Raw genomic sequence first — 17,878 nt, 5'->3', positions numbered from 1 at the left:
ACATTAACAATGCAATACCATTGAAACCACATTCAAATACAATTCAATAACACATTCATTGAGGGCCAGGGATTTAGCTCAGCAGAACAAGCACCTGCCTGGCAAGTGTGAAGTTGTGAGTTTGATCCCTAGTACAAAAAAAAAAAAAAAGATTCTTCACCATGACCAAGTTAGTTTCACCCCAAGGATGAAAGAAAAGTTCATAACATATGAATTCATAAATGTAACATTCCACGTAGATAAAATCAAGGATTAAACATGATCAGCTCAAAAGATGGAGAAAAAAACTTAAGGAAAATGTAGCACCCTTTCATAAGTAAAAAAAAAAAAACTGATGATAAGCCATAGAGGGCTTTACCTCAGCCTGATAAATGTCATACATGACAAGCTCACAGCCTCACATCATACTGAGACCTTAAAGTATTTCCTCCAAAATCAAGAATAACAAAAAAGTGTTCGGTTTCACTACTACTATTCAATATAGTACTTGAAATTTTGCAAGATCAATCAGAAAGAGATAAAAAGTAACAGGGATATGAATAGAATAAAAAGAAATCAAATTATGCCTATTTGTAGATTATATGATTTTAAAATAAAAGTCTCTATAGCACTAGAAAACTTTTAAATCTGATAAATTCAACAAAATGGCAAAAAGCAAAATCAACACACAAAAATCAATGATGTTCCTATACATCAAAAGTGTGCCCACTGAGAAAGAGATCAGAAGAGCAAATCCATTCACAATACTTTCAAACAAATTAAATACTTAGAATCAACTGAATCAAAAAGGCAAAAGATGTCTGTGATGAAAATTACAGAACATTATAGAAAGAAGATGAAGAAAACATTAAAAATGGAAAGACCTCCTTTGTTAAAGGATAGGCAGAAGCAATATTGTTTAAATATCCATGGTTTCAAAAACAATGTACAGATACAATGCAATTGTCATCAAAATATTGACAATATTCTTCATAGAACAAGATTTCCTAAAATTCAGATTGAAGAGACTCAGACTAACCCAAGCAATCCAAAGCAAAAGGAAAAAAGCTAGAGGCATCATAATACAAAGCTACAGTAACAAAAACACGGTCCTGGAAAAGAAACAGATGTGCAGACCAGTCCAGTAGAGCAGACCAGTCCAGGAGAGAAACTACTCCATGTACCTGCAGCCATCTGATTTTTGGAAAAGAGGCCAAAAAGATATGATGAAGAAAAAGACAGTCTCTTTAACAAATGTGCTGGGAAAACTGGTTACCAACATGCAGAAGATTAAAACTACCATTAGATATTCATCACTGCCTGTAGTAAAAGCAGATCACAACGGATCACAGACCTACACATAAGACCAGAGGAACAAACTGCTGGAAGACAACTTAGGGAAAATGCTGAAAGCCATAGGCACAGGCAAGACTTCCTGCCTGCAAAGAACCCCAATAACATAGGCGATAATATCAAAGATCAGAGCTAGGGATTTGGCTCAGTGGCATATGTGCCTGCCTGGCAAGCATGAGATTGTGAGTTCGACCTCCAGTACCACAAAAAAAAAATAATAATCAAAGATCAACAAATAGGGCTGCATCTAATTAAAAAGCATCTGCACAGAAGACTAGAGTAAAGAGACAAGCTACAGAATGGGAGAAAATTATTAATAGCTATCAATTAATAGCTATTAATAGCTATTATCAATAGCTATTAATAGCTATTAATAATTTTCTCCCATTTTGTAGCTTCTGATGGAAGGTTATATCTAGACAATAAAAAGAACTCAAAAGAACAAATAACCTCATCAATAAATGGACTATTGAATTCAACAGATAATTTTCCAAAGAGAAAGTACAAATGGCCAGAAAGTCTATGAAAAACTGTTCAACATGTCTAGCCTGTAGGGAAGTGCAAACCAAACTACATTAAATTCCATCTCACAGAAGCAGCTTAGCTCTCCATCCACAGATGAATGGATAAAGAAAATGTGGTACAGATACATTCTGGAGTATTACTCAGTCATAAAATACCTAGAGAATTGAAGACACTATTATATAGCAATACAAACATACCCATGTTCATAGGAATGAAATCACAGTAGCTAAGGTGTGGAAACAATCTACCTACCCACCTATAAATGAGTAGAGAAAAGAAATGTGGCATAGATGTACACTGGAGTATTGTTCAGCCATAAATAAGAATGAAAACGTTCTCTCTCCAGGAAAAAGAATGGAACTAGAGGCCATCATGTTAAGCAAAATAAGCCAGATTCAAAATATCATGTGTTTTCTTTTGTATGAGGAACTTATACTTTATATTTTTAAAATAATTAACAAAGGAGAGATGACAGGAAAGTAGTAGACAGACTCTCAGAAATGGGGAAGATATCAGGAGAATGGGGAGAAAAGAAAGGCAGGGAAAGGACTGGAAATGATCAAGATTATATTGTGTACATTCACCAACTCACCAAATAAGCATCACTGTTCCCATATTCCTTTTTTATTTTTTTTTTAATTTTTGTTTTTTGAGACAGAGTCTCACTATGTAGTTCAGCCTGCCCTTGCACTCGTGGGAATCATCTTGCCTCAACTTTCCAAGTGCCAGGAGTACAGGAATGCACACCACACCTGGCACTGTGCTGTATTACTAACATACATAAGAAAGCAAAAGAGTTACTAGGTAAATCCCATGCTTCTCTGGATTGGCAAACTCCAGGACCTGAGGCTGTAGGAAGAATATTTCATTGGAGCTGATGCCACCCATTATCAGTGATATCACGAGTGCAGTGTAAACATAGACTACACAACCTCGGACTCCACCTATCATGGAAGACTCTGTGCACGTGGAAAGCCACGTGCCCATGAAGAGCCCTGGGGCCACACATACCCAAAAAGCCAAGCAAAGTTTTCCTCCATGAGTAAAGACTCCAATACCACTTCTACGACAAAATCAGCTAAATCTAGTTGTAAAGTGCACTTTTTCTGTGAAATATGGAAATAGAACCTTTGTAGCTGGGAAGGGGAAGTAGAGATGAAGGGATGGGATGTGGGAAAGCAAGGAATAGTTTAAAAAAAATTAAGATGAATGCTATCCATGGACCAATCCCTACAATGAATGTAATCATTATATACAGCAAACATGGACCAGCAAGCATGAATTAAAAGTATTTCAAATTTTTTTTAAAGTGTGATTTTTTCTCTCAGGTTTAGGTTTATGTACATGCAAATGTACGTAGGTTGTTCCTTTTTACCCCATGTCCTCCTTTCTGTCATGCTAACAGGACAGATGAGGCACCCACAGAGCATACCCTGATGAAGCTGCCTGGGACTCCTGTGCTCCCAACAGGTAAGTTAGTTCAAGCCGCCATGACAGCATGTAATTTAAAATCGATCCTTAACTGAGGTAGACAGTGTTAGTAATGTACTTTCTCAGTTCTAACTGGAGGTCCCAATTTTATAACATAATGTAAATTTGTTGTATAAAATTGGGGAAACACTTTTTAAAATCCTAAACCCAAGTAATTATTTTACAATTTGAATGTGACTATCGCCAGTATTTTGACCCTTCCCTGCTGTCTTTCGTCTACTATGGGTGAATTCTGTACAACCATACTTAGAGTTGTATCATTTCCCACTTAATGTGACATAAAGAATAGTTTTTAATTCCCTTCTTGATTTCCTATTAACTTGATTTGAAGGCCTGTAATACTCCCACTATCCTGTTTTGACTGATTAGACTCTGTTCCGCTCTGTATGATAGTATTAAGTATCAGAGTATAGGCAATTACTTTGAAGACAATAAGATTCACTTGATGCCCATTCTGCTTTGACTATTATCCTCTTTTGAAGTTCTGTAAGGTTTACAATGTTTAGGTTTTATTGGACTTGTTCTCTACTGTTTTGTTCAACTTTATAATACCTAATGAGATGGACAATTCTTCTTAAGGAAGCAAGAGGCATTATGGAAACCGTTGTTTATAACCTTGTACTCTGTTTTTACCTCATGTGCTATGTCTATCCTTGGTTTTGACTGACACCTTTGTTTTATCATGTTTGATTTTAATATCTATGGGAGCAACAAAACCCAAAATGTGTAAATTTTGTTGTAAAACTTTTTAAAATAATCACTTGGATGGTTTCTATCATTCTCTCAAATAAATGTAATCAATTTAACCATTCCATCATTAAGTGTAGATAAGCCAACACAAATGTTTAACATGAATCTTTGTGAAACCATTTATTTTCTCAAAGAGATTACAAAATCATGGATTGGATTTCTCAGGCTCTTTTTTTTTAAGGAGAAAAAGAAAAAAATAGAAAAAGAGTACAAGTTATACAGAATTTCAGAAAACATAAACAGTAGGAAATCACTAGTTGATAGAGTAAATGTTGTTATCTTAGAAATAGTTGTTCAAGGTACAAAATTAAAGCATATAAAGTGGACTTTCAAACAGTGAGACTGCAAACAGTTTTGTTCAATAATCCAACAAAACTCAGTAATATGGTTATCTATCTTATACATTTAAATATATATGCAGTTATATTTTTTAGAGAACTTTCTTTTCCCTTCTTTTGTACAATGACAAAAGAAGGTTTTTGGGTTTTATTATTCCTACAGTTCTTATTAGTTTTATTTTGAAGACAGTAAAACCAAATGTGCCATAACAGAACAGAGTCAGTCAAATCAAAAGGATAGACATAATAGATAATGTAAAAACAAAATACTAGGTGATCAATAATGCTTACCATACTGCCTCTTGCTATCTTAAAAAGAATTGCCTATATCATCAGTTATAATAAAATTGAACAAAAGAGTAAAGAATAAAACCAAAACATTGGAGACATTACAGGACTTTAAAAGAAGATAATAGTCAACCGGGATGGGTGTCATAATGAATCTTATTGTCCTCACAGTTGTTGCCTATACTTTCGAACTTGGTACTATCAAGCAAAGCAGAATAGAGGAAAATCAGTCAAAGAAAGATGGTGAGGGCTATACAGAGTTTCAAATCAAATTAATAGGAAATCAAAGTGGGTTACTATAATGTATCCTGCTTTTTTTATTTATTTTTCCCTTAATTAAAAAGATAAAAATAAGAAAGTAAATAAATAAGAAAGTAAATAGGAGATTGAGATAAAAGAGGGCACAGCACAGGTCAAAGCATAACCATTTAAGCAAAGTAGTGTTTCACCACAAGATATCCTGACATAAAACTAGTTACCATAATGTCTTTTTCCTTGAAATCTTTGAGTATAACTTCGTATACTGTAGCACAAAACATATCAAGACGATATAAAACCATTCAAGAGAATGACAACATTACAGGGTATTTAGAACCGATTAACAGAAAATGAAAAATGGTTTCTGTATAATCTCCTTGTCTATAAAATTTTTGCTTATATTATCATATATAATAAAATCCAATAAGATACAACCTGTTAAGACTGATGGAGACAGAAGAATAAAAGCTTGATGGGACTTCAAAGCACGATGATACTAAATCAGCACTAGCTATTATGATGTCTTGTTTTCTCCTGAATAGCTGTTCCTACCATCCAATCTTCTCTGCCTCATTTCTGTTGAGCTCTTTTTCTGTCATTTGTTGTCAGTTTGTCTTCTTCATTTCACTTTTTGCTCCAATCATTGTGGCTTCTCTGCCACTGTTTCTGAAGTCTTGGTATTTTCCTTTTTTTGAATATCCTGCAGTATTCTCTGTAGAGTTAAATTGGTGGTTGCAAATTCCCCTAGTTCCTCTTTATCCTGGAAGCACCTTGTTTTTCCATCAATTTCTAGGGACAGTTGTGCAGGATATGTCAATCTTGGCTATCTTTCAAAGCTTGAATTATTTCCCCCCACGCTCTTCATGATTTGATGGTTTGTGCTGAGAAGTCTGCTGTAATTCTGATGGGTGTTCCTTTGTAAGTGATCTGTTTCTTGTCTCTGATGGCTTTTAGTATTCTCTTCTTATATTGCATTCCTGGAATTTTGATTATTATATGCCTGGGTGTAGCTCTGTTTGGGTTGTAGGTGGCTGGGTCCTGTATGCCTCATACATCTGAGTATCTTTACCTTTTGCTAAATTAGGGAAATTCTCTTGGATTATTTCTGCGAGTAGCTTTCGTAGTCCATTTGTTTGTGTCCCTACTTCTTCTTTTATGTTCTTAATTCTTTTAGATCCTCTTATCAAAATATTCTAGCCTTTGTATTATTTCTGTTTGTTTTCTTATTATTTTTAAGAAGTTTTTCATTTCATGCTCCCATATTATAAATCTGCCCTCCAATTCAGATAATCTATCCTTATTTTCTTTCAAGCTGTTATGCCAGTTTTCGATAGAATTTTTAGTTTCCTGGTAATCTCTTTGAATCTGCTTCACGTATTCTATGTTTTCTCTATTTTCTGCATCAAACAATTCTCCCCATTTTTTCTGTTCTTGCATTCCACCATCTGTTTTTTCTTGGGCGGTGCTTAGCACTTCTCTAACTATTCTACTTATATCTTGCTTTATTTCATTAAATACTTCATTTTTAAACTCGTCTATGAGGCTCTGGAGATATCGCTTTATGTCTATTGGTACCATGTCTGATATTGCATGTTTTCTGTCTTCCTTTGCATTTCCCTTTCCTGGATCAGTGTTCTCAGAATTGGGGATTGAGGACCCTTTCTTGTTGCTTCCTCTTCCCATACTATTTGTTCCTTCCATACAAGTGAATGTAGGAGGCCCAATTTTTTTTCTCTTTGCCTGTTACAGTTTGTTTGAATTGCGCCAGCTACGTGTTCCTGCCCATTGCGGTGTACTAGGGAGACACAGACCTGGGCAGCCTCTGCTGGGCCTGCCCTTCCAGGTCAACCTACCAAAGGCTTCACCACTAGGGTGCACCTCCAAGCACTGGGACCTCGTTTGGGCTAGCCTACTGAGTCTTAGTCAGCAGCGTCACCCAGGCCAGGCACTCCCTGCCAATCCCACTTGAGAGGGGAATATGCGGCTAATGTCACTGCAGCATCCTGTTCTGGAAGTGTGCCTGGTCCCAGTATGTCCTTTGCTGGAGCCTCCTACTCTATGAAAGGGTCCCTGTTCCACTCACTCACCGCAAGTCAATGTAGGGCTCCCTGCTAGTCCTGCTCTCAACTCCGTTCGCAGATTCCCGCTCTCAGATCTTTGCGTGTCTCTCTCCCTGCCCTGCAGATTTGGACACAGCAGCAGCAGCAGGAAATTCAAATCACAGCTTCCAGGAGTGCAGGTTATAGCTTCCTGTGCTGAGATTTTATCTGTTCCTGTTATAGCACTAAGATTGGATTTCCAGTTGGTTTCTCTTAGCTCAGTTCATTCCTGGTTGGTAGGGTGTATCTCCCCTTGCTTAGGACTCCTCATACCGCACCAATCCTGGATTTTAAGTGGGGTATCTCAGAGAGCCTCCATAGCTACTGCTATCTATCCACCATGTTCTCCTGGAAGTTGGATTTCTCAGGCTCTTAGTGGGTTTTGCCAAGTATATTTTCTAGAAATCTTGTTGCAGTGTAAATAGCTAGTTTTCAAAAAGATAAGATTGTCTCACTTGCAAATATTGAATATTACTATTTGTTTTAATGTTTGCCAAATGAGGGAAAAAGTAATTTTCCTGTTTTTACTAGATGCTTGAAAGTCTACTTTCATGTATTTTTCTACTGCAGTCTTACCATCTTCCCATATTATTTAAAAATACTTTTAAATGTATATAAAGCAGGCTGGCTGTAATCCCAGCACTCAGGAGACTGAGGCAGGAGACCAGCCTGGGCTATGATGTGAGTTCAAGGTAGCCTGAACTGCGTAGTGAAACCCTGTCTCAAAAGGACAAAAATGAGTTAAGTATGTAAAGCAAAACTCTTAATTCCCAGAGAAATGCTTTCCTCAGTTTATTTGATTTTTACTAATGTTAGTAATGTTTTAAGAAATCAAATCTTGGTGGGCTAAAATCTATAACTGAGAAAGTATTTTTAAATGAATCACAATACATTTTTCCCATTTCTTTACTGACATTCAAAGGAAGCTGCTGTGACTGTACTTCACATCTCTTGTAAATTCAGCTGATTTACCAGTTTTCAACATACAAATGAAGCAAGAAGAGTTCGGTTTCTTCTTTTTTAAATTTTATTTAAAGAAAGACTAAACAAAACAGAAAATGGGTAGAAATAATACATACATTCAAGGAAAAAATAAGCAGTAAGAAATCACTAGTTGATAACTACAGATTGTCTTCTTACAAATAGTTATTCAAGATACTAAAGTGGAGCATATAAAGTGGAGATTCAAACAGTGAGACTGCAACCAGTTCTGTTCAACTGTCCAACAAAAACTTAGAAATATGGTTATCAATCCTATACACTTAAACATACATGCAGTTATCCTATCTTCAATTATGTTGAGATTGAACAAATGCAAGCAGTCTAATATCACTCTTAACAAAGAATAATACTATTGCTGGGTTTCGCCTTATGACACTCCAGGATCAGCACTGAGTAGTGTCTCTTTTTCTCCAAAGTATCTGTTCATTTCATCATGTGTCATAATATCAGTTCTCATAAACTGTTTATAGATTCTGTACATGCATGAGTCTTAACATGTATTTCTATCTTTTTTATGTTAGAGGGAGAAACAAAACAAAGCAAGACAAACAAAACACATTTCCTCTAAACACATGAAATGAAAAAAACATATAAGACCGTTGTACGAGGAGTTCTCCCATAGTTCCTGTGTTGTCTCTTGTTATCTTCAATAGAATTGGCTATATCATCAGACATAGTATAATTGAATATATCAGTACATAACAGTATTAATAAAAACACAACTTTGTATATAGTATAAAACTTCAAAAACAGGCAGTTATCAAACTAGAATGTGTATCATAGAGTCTTGTCATCTTCAGTATACCTATAAGCTGAGACTTGATACTATCAATCATATCAGTTTTGAATAAAATCTGTTGATACCAAACAGCAATCAAACAAACCAGATTTAACTAAGATCAGTCATGATAAAACAGTGTAAGTCATACAGGGCTCCAGGTTAAGATCATAGGAAATTAAAGATGATTACCATGCTATATCCTGATGTTTTGGAGATAGCTATCTGTATCCTCAAATCTAATGCAAAGAGACAAACTGGGACAGAATAAAATCTATCAGAAAAAAAGAGTAAAATCTATTTAAGCAGAGTGGTGCAAGTAATGTGGGTTTTAAATCCTGATACACTATTAACAATATCTTCTGCCATCTTTTTTAAGACTCTCCCTCCCCTTTCACTTCCCCAGGGTACACTGTGCATTTTTGGGTCTGACAAAGACTCTTGGTATTAAAGTGGGGAGCCAACCTGCTATTTACCTAAGTGGTTCTGAACCTTCTCTCTCCTGGACTTGACCTCTAATTGTATTCCTTTACCTATTAAAACCTGTCTTTCCAACCTATATATAAATACTGGTCTATTTGCCCCTATTACTCTCTGGTTCTCTGTCATATAGAGCATATTTGATTTTCAGTCCATGTACTCTTTTTCATGTTAATTATTTACTATAAATAGCATCTTGGTGGACCCTGCCTCCTGATCTACTCCACGTGTGGTTCTTTTTTTTTTTTTAATTTAGTGTATCAAGGCCATCTATACTCGAGATTATTACCAATCTTTTCTGCCTCGTTTCCATTATGCTCTTTTTTTGCCATCAGTTGTCTGCTTATCTTCATCATTCTGTTTTCTGCTCCATTCATTGAGGATTCTCTGCCACTGTTCCTGGAATTCTAGTACTTTTCTCTCTCTCTAGAATGCCCTGCAGTATTCTCTGTAGAGTTGGATTGGTGGTTGAAAATTTCCCAAGCTCCTCTTTGTCTTGGAAGCATCTTCCTTTTCCATTAATTTCTAGACACAGTTTATCAGGGTATATCAATCTGGGTTGGGGGTTATTTTTTTTCAGGGCTTGGAATATTTCACTCCAGGCTCTTCTTGACTTGATGGTTTGTGTGGAAAAGTGCCATTATTCTGATGGACCTTCCTTTATAGGTTATCTGTTTCTTGTCTCTGACAGCTTTTAATATTCTGTTCTTATACTGAGTTTCTGGAATCTTGATTATGATCTGCGTGGGTGTCACTCTGTTTTGGTTGTAGGTGACTGGAGTTCTGTATGCCTCATACATTTGAATATCATTTCCTTTTCCTATGTTTGGGAAGTTTTCCTTAATTATTTCTGTGAACAGCCTTTGTAGTGCCTTTGTTTGTACCCTGCTTCTTCATTCACATTCTTTATTCTCAAGTTGTAGATCCTCTTGTCATCTTCTAGCTTTTGTATTGTTACTGCTTATTTCCTTGTTATTTTTTAAAAAGTTTTTCCTTTCATAATCCCACATTGCAAAACTTTCCTCCAGTATGGCTAATCTATCCTTAGTTTCTTTCAAGTAGATTTTCCATCTTTCCATAGAGATTTAATTTCCTGGTAATCTCTTTGAATCTGCTTCATGTATTCTATATTTTCTTTATATTCTTCATCAAATAGTTCTCTCCTTTGAGTTCCTTCTTCTCTCTGTGTCTGCTTGAGGGGTACTTAGCATCTCTTTTATTAATCTTCTTTAATCTTGCTTAACTTGGCTAAATATTTCACTTTTGAACTCATCTATGAGGTCCAGAAGATATCTCTTTATGTCCACTGGTGCCATGTCTGATATTGCTTGTTTGCTGTCCTCATTCTCCTTTGTATTTACCTGTCCTGGGTCAGTGTTCTCAGGGTTGGGACCTGGGGACTTTTTGTTGTTGCTTCCTCTTCCCATATTTTTTGCTTCTTCCAGGAGGCCCCAGTTTCTTTTTTTGTTGGATACAATTCTTCTGAAGCATGCTGGCTATATGACCCTTCCCACTGCTGTGTGCTAGTGAGTTGCAAACAGGGGTAGAGTATGCTAGCTCCTCCCCTTTGGATCAGTCAAGCTGCTGAGGCCTGCACTGTATTACTATGCACTGCCTCCCCTCCAGGTTAGTCAAACTTCTGAGGCTTCACTTCGTTCATGTGTGCCACAGCCAAAGGGAATTGATTTCAGATAACCTATTGGGTCTCAGCCAGGTCATGTGACCCAGGCCTAGCTCACTCCACCAAACCTGTTCAGGAAGGGAACAACTGACTGAAGTCACTGCTGTCCCTTGTACTTACCAGTCCTGCCCAGTCCCAGAATGTCATCCACCAGAGTCCCCCTTTCTGTGGAATGGCTCCACTCCTGTCACTCACCACAGGTCAATGCAGGCTCCTTGCCAGCTCAGCTCTCCATTTGGCTGCTGATCCCCAACCTCAGTGTGACTGCACCTTCAGTGAGTTGAAGTTGCAGGATCTTGGATGGCTCAGCAAGTTGCCCACTGTGACGGGAACACTGAACCTTTTAGCTGTTCCAATAATAGCAACAGGACTGTATGTCTGATTGGTTCTTCTCACCATAGTTTCTTCTTGGGATGAGAGAATTCATCTCCCTCTGTTCAGGGCTCCTCATCTCTATTATGTTGAATTCTAAGTTGACTATCTCAGGGAGGCTCTGTAGTCAGATGTTATCTATCCGCCATCTTTGCTCCTCCCTCTGAGTTCAATTTCAATTATCAGAATTTAATAGTAAAGTACACTGTTTGCCAATAAGAAAGAGTGAGGTAACTATTAATTCCCTTTACAAACAGATGAAATTTAACCCATGATGCTTAAAATCAAGTCTTTATAGAAGTGTTATTTACAGGAGGAAATTATAGAAAAGATACTTACAAATATTGGAAAACAATCAAATGAGTGAGAGAACTAACATGCACATTTCTATGTTTATTGTTGTGGATTCTATAGTAGTAGAGAATAAGGTGATTCTTTGTGGCATGTTGGCATGAGCATGTTACATATTTTGGTAATTTTCAGATCCATTTGGTAATTTTCATATCCCCACACTCCTTTCTTTCCCTCTTCCCTTCCATGGCCTTAGAAGATAACCTTGCAGTTCCTTGTCCACTCTCCTTTGCTTTTGATTGACTGATTGATTGATTTCTTAAACAAGAGAAAATATGTCACATTTAAGTTACTGAGTCTGGCATATTTCACTCAACATGATGGCTCCAGCTCCATTCATTTTCCTGCATATGGCATCCTTTTCCCTGGCTGACTTTTTAATACTCCAGTGTGTGTCTATACAACATTTCTTGTATCTATTCATCTATAGATGGGGAGCTAGGCTGTTTATATGTGAGATGGAATTTAATGTCATTTGATTAACATTTTCCAGATGTATGGAACGGCTTTTACATACTTGTTGGTCATTTGTACTTCCTCATTAGAGAATTTTCTTTTCAATTCAATAGCACATTTATTGATGACTATTTCTACTTTTCATATTAAGATTTCATTTAGTCCTCTTTATAGTCTAGCTAGCAACCTTCCATCAGAAGAGTAGTTATTTATGATTTCCTCCATTCTGCAGCTTGTCTCTTCACTCCGTGAATTATCTCCTGTACTGTACAGAAGCTTTTCAATTAGATGCAGCCCTACTTGTTGATCATTGATATTATAACCTATGTTATTGTGTTCTATGCAGGAAGGAAGTCTTTGCCTGGGCTGTGGTTTCCAGTTCTTCCCCTAAGTTGTCTTCCAGCAGTTTGTTCCTCCTGTCTTATGTATAAGTCTGTGATCCATTTTGACCTGATTTTACTACAGGCAGTTTTAATCTTCTGCATATTAGCAACCAGTTTTCCCAGCACGTTTGTTAAAGATACTGTCTTTTTCTCCATCACATATTTTTGGCCTCTTTGTCAAAAATGAGTTACCTGTGTCAGTTTGGAGAGGACTACAAGCTCAAGTCCAACCCAAGCAACTTAGTGACTTAGTAAGAGCTTGACTCAACACACTAAAATTATAAAGGGCTAGGCCTGCAGTTTATCATGAAGGCCCTGAGTTCAATCCCCAGTACCTTCTTCACCAAAAAAGAGAAGAAATCAAGTGCTTAGGCATAGAGATTTGTTTCTTTGTCTTCTGCTCTATCCCATTGGACTACATGTCTGTTTTTTTGGCAGTATCACACTGCCTTTACTATGGCTTTGTAGTTTAATTTAAAAACAGGTATTGTGGTAACTCCAGTTTTGATTTTTTTCATTAAGATTGCTTACAATTGCTTACTATTTTGGGTCTTTTGTTTTACTTCTGTATAAATTTTATGGTTATTTCTTTCAGTTCTGTAGAGAGTTTTTATTTTAATATAGGTCACATTGAATTTGTAGATTGCTTTTGACAATGTGGACATTTTATCAGTATTGGTTCTGCCAATCTATGAACAGGAGAAGTCACTTCATTTTCTAATGTCTTCAATTTCTTTCTGCATTGTTCTATAACTTTCCTTATAGAGCTCTTTCACCTTGGTTATGTTGATTCATAAGTAATTTTTTTCCTTGAAGCTATTGTTGGATAGACCTGTTTTTCTCAAGGGACTTATTATTGATTTTCACGTGTTGATTTTGTGTCTTGCCACTATGCTGAATTGGCTTATCAGACAAAAGAGTCTTCTGATGAATTTTCAGGGTATTTTACATGAATGATCGTATTGTCTGCAAATAGTAATTCTATTTTAAAAGTTTAAAATCATATAATTTAGCTGATTAGAACTTTTGCAATAAAATTCAATTCAGTAGGATAAACCAAAAAGCAAGTTAACTTCTCATTAACTATTGCTTGTTCTAATTTACAAAAACTTTCAGATATCAGTAGACAAATGATATGATATAGTAAAATCTATCATTGGAATAACTTTGAGTTCCAGCAATGAATGTTTTAATTTATGTTCCCCATACTCCTGAATACCCAAAGACAAAGTCTGTGCACAGATTCTTCTGTAGTTACATTATTTCCAAAATGTAATTCAAAAAGTTCAGCCAGACCCTAACAAGTTTCATTGTGCCTACCAGAGACTTGGCATCTGTGGTGATCTTACACAGAAAGAGCATGGAAAAGCTTTTTAACTGAAAATTTATGGATATTTTGAATACTTTACTCCGAAGAAAAGTATTTCTTCCACTAACCCTCACTTTCTACCCCAATCCTGTCTATCACTATTATTAATAATTTTTTCAGTTGCAGTGAAATTTGAATATATAAGTTTGGAATTCAAAAATGAAACTTTCCCCATCTTGGAGCTAAACCTTAATTTCATCAAATGTAAATGCAATACTCAGGAATATTAAAAAGAGACAGTCATTTACTGCAACTGAATTTTTCAGTTATAAATTTCCTGAGATAGCATTTTATTTTTAGAAAATATTACTAGGTACCTGAGATGTGAAAACAGAATAGAAAATCTCCAAAGGGAGTTAAATGGATTAGATGATGAACCTAGTCTGTCTAATAATTGTTCTTAGCTTTAATAGACTGAATAATTTTGCACTTCATGGCGATAAAAGAGGATACCCAAATAACAACAAAAAATGTTCTTGTAGTATACTAAAGAACTATTTTTGTTGTTACAAAAAAAATAGTATAAATTGATTACTCATAGAATAATAAAGCTCGAAGATGCCTTAAATTGGCAGTAGTCTGAGGATGTCTGAGTGCAGATCCTGCCATCTTTACTGCAGGTAGCAGAGTTGCAGAGAAAGATGCCAAACACCACATCCTCTGAGGTGCTGACAAGCCAACAGATTTGTGTTTTTAACCCCCAAATCCCTTCCTCTGGTATTCTGTCACTTAGTAAGATAACTATATAAACAGCGATAATTTACTATATACTTCAAAAACAACTAGGAGAAAGGATTTTGAGTATTTTGATCACAAGTAAACAATGTTTTAGGAAATAGATTAAATTTACCTTAATTTGAACATTGCATAATGTATATGTGTATTAACACACTGCATAGTACCATGTAACCAAGTATGATATTTTGTGTCAATTTAAAATCATAAGTATCCTTTCTATAGCAAAAGGAATACTTCCTGCAGATGACTCCATTAACCACTGCCAACACTCCCATTAGGAACTCCAGTTGCACACTCAATAAAATTATTTCATAGACACAATGAAATGTGATTACTTGTCACTACTAGTTTCCAGGCAAAAGTGAAAGATTAATTTGATTCTCTGTTATATTTGATATTATAAAGTTCAAAAATAAACTAACATATTCTGTTCTTGCCTAATTAATACCAAAGTAGAAAGCAACTTCAAGCTAAATATAAACTAATTAATCATAATATTATTTGCCTAAATATGTTTCAATGATAATTTTCTATAAAATCGTAATGCATATTTATTACAACAATGCTTTTTCTTTCTTTGAATAGAACCTACACTTCCATTTCACAAGGTCTTAAATATTTCAAAATATTTTCCAAGACCTGAAGTGGTTTATAATAATCTGTTCTGAAAGGGGAAGAATTGATGGCATTTTGATTTTCTTGCATCTCTTGAGTTGTATGATTAAAATTCTAGTGCCTCCAGAATTACCAAAGCAAAATAAGCTCGAAAGACTTGTATAGTACCCTAAGAAAACATTCAGAAGAGTAAATTCAAAGTAAATACCTGCCTTTTCATCCTTACATTGTCAAAAATAGGATAAACTTGTCAAACACCTTAAACAGTGCCCCATATAAAGAGCACCAACCTTGAGTTCTAGAAGCCACAATTTGACTGGGATTGAAAGTCAAATTTATATCTTTTTCAAGAACATATTCAGATGATCTATTTAAAAAGATTTTTAGACCACATTTAAGATGAGTAAAGTTAAGACCCCCTCCTATGGGCAGCCAGCATGGGTAGAGAGAACCAGCAGATCCACCTTCACCTGTTAGGCACCACTCCCTGAAGACTCCTTCCTGTGGGCAGCTGAAGGGAACAGGGACATGCAACTAAGTAATCCCCATGCACCTGGAGGCCACTACTGGAGGCCCTTGGTTTCTTTGGACAGCCATCACCCACTGGAAGATTCAGAGAAACACACCCATGTGCCTACCACCATTGCAGGAGTCCCAGTGTAGGCACACAAGCTGAGAGAAGCAGTCCCACTTCCATGCACCCTTGATCATTGGCAAAGCCCCAGTGTAGCTACACAGGTCTGGGAAATTCCACCCCACAACTTGCTACCTCCATGTAAATCTGGGGTGAGAGGAACCCAGGTGCCTGTCCCATTCCCCTATACCACAGAGGGGCAGTCAACATAAGGAGTGCCTTGGACCCTACAAGTGTCTTATTGGGAGGAACCCAGGAGAATGTTAAGATGAAGGAGCAAAAGGCAATCTCAGACCTCCAGCCTACACCAAACAAGTCTGGGAGATATAGTCCAGGAAGAAAATGGAAGTCACACACCTGAAATATTTGAGAGGATAGCAATTTAAGTAAAGAAACAACTTCATGAGATTGTAAAAGCAATCAAATCAGAAATAATGTCACAGGGGCTGGGGATTTAGCTCAGCGGCATAAGCACCTGCCTTGCAAGCAGGCAGTCGTGAGTTCGATCCCTGGTACCGATAAAAAGGAAAAAGACAAAAAAAAAAAAAAAAGAAAAGAAATAATGTCTCAGGTAAAAGAAGAAATCACAAACATAATGAAAGAATTGCTCAACATGTCTAAAGAAGACATAGATTAAAAAAGAGGAGTGTAGGAAAATGACGGAAACCAGGAATGAATATACAAAGGAATTACAATGCATGAAATAGATTCAAAGAGAGATACAGGAAATTAAAAAGTCAATCAAATGCTGGCAAAACCACTTGAAAGAGAATGAAGACAGACTTTCAAATCTTGAAGATAGGATTGCAGCTAGCGATCATGAAAGGAAAGATCTCTTAAAAATAATAAGGAATTAGGAAATAACAACTGCTGCAAGATGATGCAAAGAAACATAATTTAAGAGTGATAGGTGTCAATGAAGAAACAAGGGTCAACACAAATGAAATTAAAAGGCTATTTACAGAAACAATAGCAGAAAATTTTCCAAACATGGGAAAAGGATCTGGCATACAGATAAGTGAAGCATATAGAACTCCAACTAGCCATAACCAAAGTAAATCTACACTCAGACATATAATTATCAAGACCCTAGAAATTCAGCACAAGAATAGAATAGTAAACGCTTTTAGAGAAAAAAAACAGATCACCTCTAAAGGAAAACCCATCAAATCCTGGCCGACTTGTCAACACAAACCATCAAGTCAAGAAGAGTTGGAGTGAAATGTTTCAAAGCCTGAAAGAAAACTATTTCCAACCCAGATTAATATACCTTGCAAAACTATCTTTCAAAATTGATCGGAAAGTAATATATTTCCATGTTAAAGAACAGCTGAAGGAATTCATGACCACCAAACCAACCCTACAGAGAGTGCTGTAGGATTTTCCAGAGAGAGATAAAGATGACTAGGGTTCCAGGAACAGCAGCAGAGGAGGATCACCAAACAGACAGGCAACTAAATGAAGAGGAAAAGTAGAGGGCCAACAACAGGAAGATAGCATGGCAGAACAGACCAATGTATGCTGGTTGTAATCATTAATGTGTATAGCCTCCATTCAGACACACAGGGAGAGTGGATCAAGAAACAAGATCCATCAATATGCTATATAAAAGAAACACTTTAACTGGAAAGGAAATTCATAGACTGAAATTCAAAGGAGAGAAAAAAATTATTCCATGCTAAAGGAGATCAGAAAAAAAGCAAGGGTAACTTGCCCATAAACTGCAGAATGGATAAGAAAGATATGGTGTTTTCATATAATGGAAAGCTACTCAGTTATAGAGTAGAATAAATCTCAAGGCTCCTGTAGTAAATGGATGCAAATGGAGATCATGTTCAAGACAGAAACAGTTTGAATTCGTATGAATGAACCCTAGCATAAGAAACAGGAGTGGTTACTGGGATCCCAAAAGCAAACTAGTTATTGTAAAAGTGATAG

At 36.3% G+C, this 17,878-nt stretch overlaps 1 protein-coding gene across 2 annotated transcripts in view; it reads left to right on the top strand.

The window, feature by feature from the left end:
- Impg1 (interphotoreceptor matrix proteoglycan 1) overlaps positions 1–17,878 on the top strand; it is a 137,470-nt gene that overhangs the window by 39,674 nt on the left and 79,918 nt on the right. For both annotated transcript variants that reach the window (XM_063226925.1, XM_063226926.1), the window contains exon 5: positions 3,263–3,327. In XM_063226925.1, the coding sequence (XP_063082995.1) occupies positions 3,263–3,327 (65 nt within the window). The remainder of the gene's footprint in view (positions 1–3,262; positions 3,328–17,878) is intronic.

This window comes from Cavia porcellus, unplaced genomic scaffold (genome assembly GCF_034190915.1).
Source record: "Cavia porcellus strain 051 isolate PalLab524CR breed Dunkin Hartley unplaced genomic scaffold, mCavPor4.1 scaffold_16, whole genome shotgun sequence".
Taxonomy (NCBI): domain Eukaryota; kingdom Metazoa; phylum Chordata; class Mammalia; order Rodentia; family Caviidae; genus Cavia; species Cavia porcellus.
Note: the sequence above shows the minus strand (reverse complement) of the source record. Positions and strands in the feature narration are given on the sequence as shown.